Raw genomic sequence first — 4,802 nt, 5'->3', positions numbered from 1 at the left:
ACGCCTTAACTAGGAGTGATGAATAAGGGAGCGACATTCTATATACACCATGAGAAGGATACACACAAGTCTAAGGTTTACATTAGCATTACCATTTATCTCCCCTTTAGTAAATCTAAGATCGACTGATGTTTTGCCTCGGTTCAAGAGCCTCAGATAAGTCTCCATATTGTGATGCACGGCACCTGAGGAACAACATTGCATTTTATTTGTGTTTGTAAATGGAGAAAGTGGGAATTGGGAAGTGAGAGTAACTGAAAAGTGGAGGTGATAAAATGTACAAAAAAGAATAATGTCGAAAACATCCTTTTCGTCAGAATCGTCCCTATAGTTTATGTACGTCAACCAGTGCAGCCATTCTGATAGTCATTTCCTCAAAGCATCTGGTCGAGAAAGCAGATGGAAAATAATCAAGGAGCACTATGACCCAGAGGAAGCGCTTTGTTATGCGGTAGGACTGGGAGCGGAGGGACTGTTTCAGTTTGTTCAGACTCCCTCCCGGTGTGGGCGGGACGCTAGAAAACAACTTGAAGAGTGCGGGCCAGACACAATTCCGACAAGATGCACTAAATGCCATTGTATTTCAACTCAAAATACAGCGGTGGATGAATCTGAACCAATTCAGGGAAAAACACTCCCAAGAAAATGTTTGGCGTGTGTCGAAATCGACAAACGCTACGGAAACTGGCATTAGAAAAATGAAACAAACAACTTGATGGACTCTGGATTTCGTCAGCGTCTAAAATGGAAATTACAGATGAAATATATTTATCCGGAAGTGGCAAACAATCTTTATTCAGGATATTATTTTTAACAAACCGTGTTGAACAGCTAAAAGATGAAAAGTCAGTCGGAGCAATTATTCTCAAGTGAGATGAAAGTGAATGACCCAGCAAACATTCATGTGAACATGCAGAAGTTTACATATTAAAGCAGCCGTGTTCGGGCGGTATCTCTATCCTGTGACCGAAATGTTTGGGAATATCTGCTTTTCACTTATCCCAAATAGGATGTGCTTCTGAACACGGGCACTTACTTAAATCAGTCAATTTGGTGCAGAATCTGTTCCTCTGTTGCCAATAAGTCCCCGCAATTTTGTCAACCAGACATCTTAGGTAACTGTCACGGAATATTGGGCGGTAATGCGGGGGTGTCTCCATGCTGAGAGGCGCCGTTTATTGTTCTCATCGATTTGGTGATTTCCAGTCCGGGGAATGATGAACCAATCAGCCGAATGTCTGGAACCAAACAGCGTTGACTTGCAAACCAATTCGAAGAACTTAAACTGCAGCACCAAACTAGACACTGCTGGTGGGGTTGGTGGCATCACAGCACTGGGCATCTCTGTCTCGGTTTTGCTGTGTCTCCTCACCCTAGCGACTGTGTTGTCCAATGGGTTTGTAATCGCCACTATCTACCAGACCAGGAAGCTCCACACTCCGGCCAATATCCTGATCGCCTCCCTGGCGGTCACTGATCTCCTGGTCTCTATATTAGTCATGCCTATAAGCATTGTCTATACTGTCAGTGGGACTTGGAATTTCGGACAGATCGTCTGTGATATTTGGCTGTCCTCCGACATCACCTGTTGCACCGCCTCAATCCTCCATTTATGTGTGATCGCTTTGGACAGATACTGGGCCATCACAGATGCCGTTGGGTACTCGATCAAGAGAACCCCTGAAAGAGCCGCTGGGATGATAGTCACCGTTTGGGTGATCTCAGTTTGTATTTCCATTCCACCTTTATTCTGGAGACAAGCCAAAGCCGGAGAGCTGATGCACTGCACAGTCAACACCGACCAAATCTTCTACACTGTTTATTCAACTTTTGGAGCCTTTTACATTCCCACATTGCTGCTTATCGCTCTGTATGGGAGAATCTACGTGGAGGCGAGGTCCAGAATCCTCAAACAGACACCAAAGAAGAGGGGCAAGAGGCTGACCAAGGCCCAATTGGTAACCGACTCTCCGGGATCAGCTTCAATTTCTTCGGTAAACTCTCGGGCTAACGAGGCTTCCAGCGAGACCGGTTCTCCGGTTTATTTAAACCCTGTCAAGGTGAAAGTGTCTGATGCTCTGTTAGAAAGGAAGCGGATCTCAGCGGCCAGGGAGAGAAAGGCGACCAAAACTTTAGGGATAATCTTAGGAGCCTTCATCGTGTGCTGGCTGCCTTTCTTCATCATTACCTTGGTGTTACCCATCTGTAGGGAAGCTTGCTGGTTCCACCATGTCATCTTTGACTTCTTTAATTGGCTGGGCTATCTCAATTCACTCATCAATCCCATCATATACACCATGTCCAATGAAGACTTCAAGCAGGCTTTCCAAAAACTGATCCGGTTTAGATGACTGCATCGTGAGCGAGTCTAATAATTGTACCGGTCAGCTCACTCAAACGCCATTCCTTTTAGCCTCTCTCTCTCTCTCTCTAACGCTGTCTTTTTAAACGGTAACAAAAGTTAAGGTTAGCTGGTAGCTCTTTCGCAAATCTCGAGCATTTGATTTCGCACTTGATTTCAAAAATATACATAGGCATAGGAAATATTCTAGATGTACTTGTTGCGTTGACCTGTTGAAAAATGGGACAAATGAGCGAGAGCTTTGGCTGACCCAAATCAGATTCGTGCAAGCAGAAGTTGAACGTCCACAAAAGAGCGTTCTTTATGCCGTGGGCTCGCTACAGCCATTCTGTACAACATTCAGAATTATATGGAGTATAGTTATTATCGATAGACACTTGATGCTGACTCACTTCGGTGAGATCCGAAGAAATTCCATATTTGAAGCATGTGGCACATTGAACTAATATTAAAGCACATTTCTGGCTACGACCATAAATAAACATCGCCAGTGACCCGCAGTACGAAATTGATGTTTTTGAAACCTAGCTTTGGCCGACTTTTTGAGATTGCTCCTCTTCAAAGCATAGCCTTTTTTTTAAACTGACGTTTGAGTTTAAAAATGAAGCATCAGAAGGCCTACGAAAGGGATGCTGCGGCTTAGAAATACAATTTAAATTATAGATTTTTTTCGGTTTATATTGCTTTGATCCCACACGCAGCGTTTTTATAAGGATTCTGCATTTAAAAACGCACATTATTGAATGCCACCATATGACAAAACCTCGATACAAACCAAGCTTTAAAAAGTAACCTCTGATCTCTACGTGTTGTTGCTACTTGGTTACCGTAGTTTCAAATACAGAAAAGCGGAACTGGATTCAGCCCCTTATCAACACGGTGTTTTTGTGTTCTCTTAAATATATAGTTTAATTGTATCATTGCACATTAATACCGACAGTACAAATAAAACAATGGCTGTTGATACATGACCATGCAAGGTGCATTTTTGCTAATTCTTGTTTTTCATACTGATGATTCATGATTGATAATTAATATTAGAAAGATCAAGACAAGTCTTTCATAAAACTTTTTCAAATTGTAAACAGAACCCTAGATATTTTCTTTAACCAAATGACAGTATTTTATTTTCTCTCCAGTTCTCTCCAATCAACCCAAGAATGCTCCTTTTTTTTACACCCAGAACCATGCCAGTCTTTGGGATAAAATCTACAAAAACAGATGAAATAGTCATATTGGAGGAAAGGATTTTGGATTTTTGTTTTTTTCTGAAGCATTACAACATAAACCATTGAAAGATAAATACTTTGTAGAGGAAGCTTACATTACCATACACATTCTAATACAATTATTGCTTTGTAACTATGGTAAGCTTTTAGGTTAAAAAACTGGGTTACGTGCCACATACAGAAAATGTGAATTCACTCTAACGTTGTTGATACAAAATTATCCTTGTATGTAGTGCCTAACCCAACACAAGACTGCAATGTTCTGCATGTAAACAAGGGACTGGAGCTACTAAATAAATGCTGAGAAAGCAAACTTTAATTGGATTCATTACTGATCACCAGATTCTAATGTCATTACAGTTTGTGAAGTAAAAGGTCCAGGTTAGTGGTGATGAGTACAGTAAATGGTAAGTGACCATAACAGTGTAAACCAGGCATTTAAATTTATTTTAGTATCTCAATAAGGCCATACACGTTCTGTGTAAATTAGAAGTAGTTGGGGATAAATTGGATAGTCCCTGAAAGAGGCATTGGAACCATGATGTTTGATTACCCTGCGTCCTTTCAATATAATGCAGGCAGCAATACTAATGTCATGCTGCCTGCTCATGACTTCTGCATGTAGCCATCAGTAATTCCACCTTTCATTGGATGAACACATCAGCAGGAGGACTAATATTGCTATTTTCTAGCACTATTTAAATCTAGCCTGCACTGCTTACAGCTGGTCTGCACCTCTTAAATAGAAAGAGCATTGTGGTTGCTTGGCATGCTGACATCATTTAGAACAGTACTATGCAACAAAAAAGTCACTGGCTAACCATGGCAGAATGCATGCATCAGGGTTCTCTAATGCTACACTGCAGGTCTTGGTGCAAGAACTGGGAAGGAAGAGAGATGTCCTCCAGAGTAGGAGGCCCTCCAGATACATGGTGAGAAGATAATGGGAACAGAGAGCCATGGAATTCAATGTCAGGCATTTAGCCCAGAAGACCTGGATGCTATGCTGATCTCACGCAAGGTCAGTGAATGTATCTTCAATTACCATATTCTATCAATTGCACCACTAGCTTCAACCTCTACTGGCCACACATTCATTACTCACCTATCAAGAATCTGTATCAACCCAAACTCATACCTAGCATTCATGTGCTTCCTTTCACCCTTGTACACTTAACATTGTTGCAAGCCCTCACACCCACATCTCTCTG

General features: G+C 41.7%; 1 protein-coding gene across 1 annotated transcript; it reads left to right on the top strand.

Moving 5' to 3' along the window:
- Positions 1 to 474: 474 nt before the first annotated feature.
- LOC121275424 (5-hydroxytryptamine receptor 1B-like) lies at positions 475 to 3,328 on the top strand. Its single transcript, XM_041183010.1, has one exon. The coding sequence runs from the start codon at positions 1,215 to 1,217 to the stop codon at positions 2,349 to 2,351; it is 1,137 nt and encodes a 378-aa protein (XP_041038944.1). The 5' UTR covers positions 475 to 1,214; the 3' UTR covers positions 2,352 to 3,328.
- The last annotated feature ends 1,474 nt before the right edge of the window (positions 3,329 to 4,802 follow it).

This window comes from Carcharodon carcharias, chromosome 2, assembly GCF_017639515.1.
Source record: "Carcharodon carcharias isolate sCarCar2 chromosome 2, sCarCar2.pri, whole genome shotgun sequence".
In the NCBI taxonomy this organism is placed as follows: domain Eukaryota; kingdom Metazoa; phylum Chordata; class Chondrichthyes; order Lamniformes; family Lamnidae; genus Carcharodon; species Carcharodon carcharias.
This window is presented reverse-complemented; position numbering and strand designations above follow the sequence as displayed.

What these genes read in the sequence shown, in the direction of transcription:
- LOC121275424 (XM_041183010.1), top strand. Translation starts at nt 1,215, where the DNA reads ATGATGAACCAATCAGCCGAATGTCTGGAACCAAACAGCGTTGACTTG.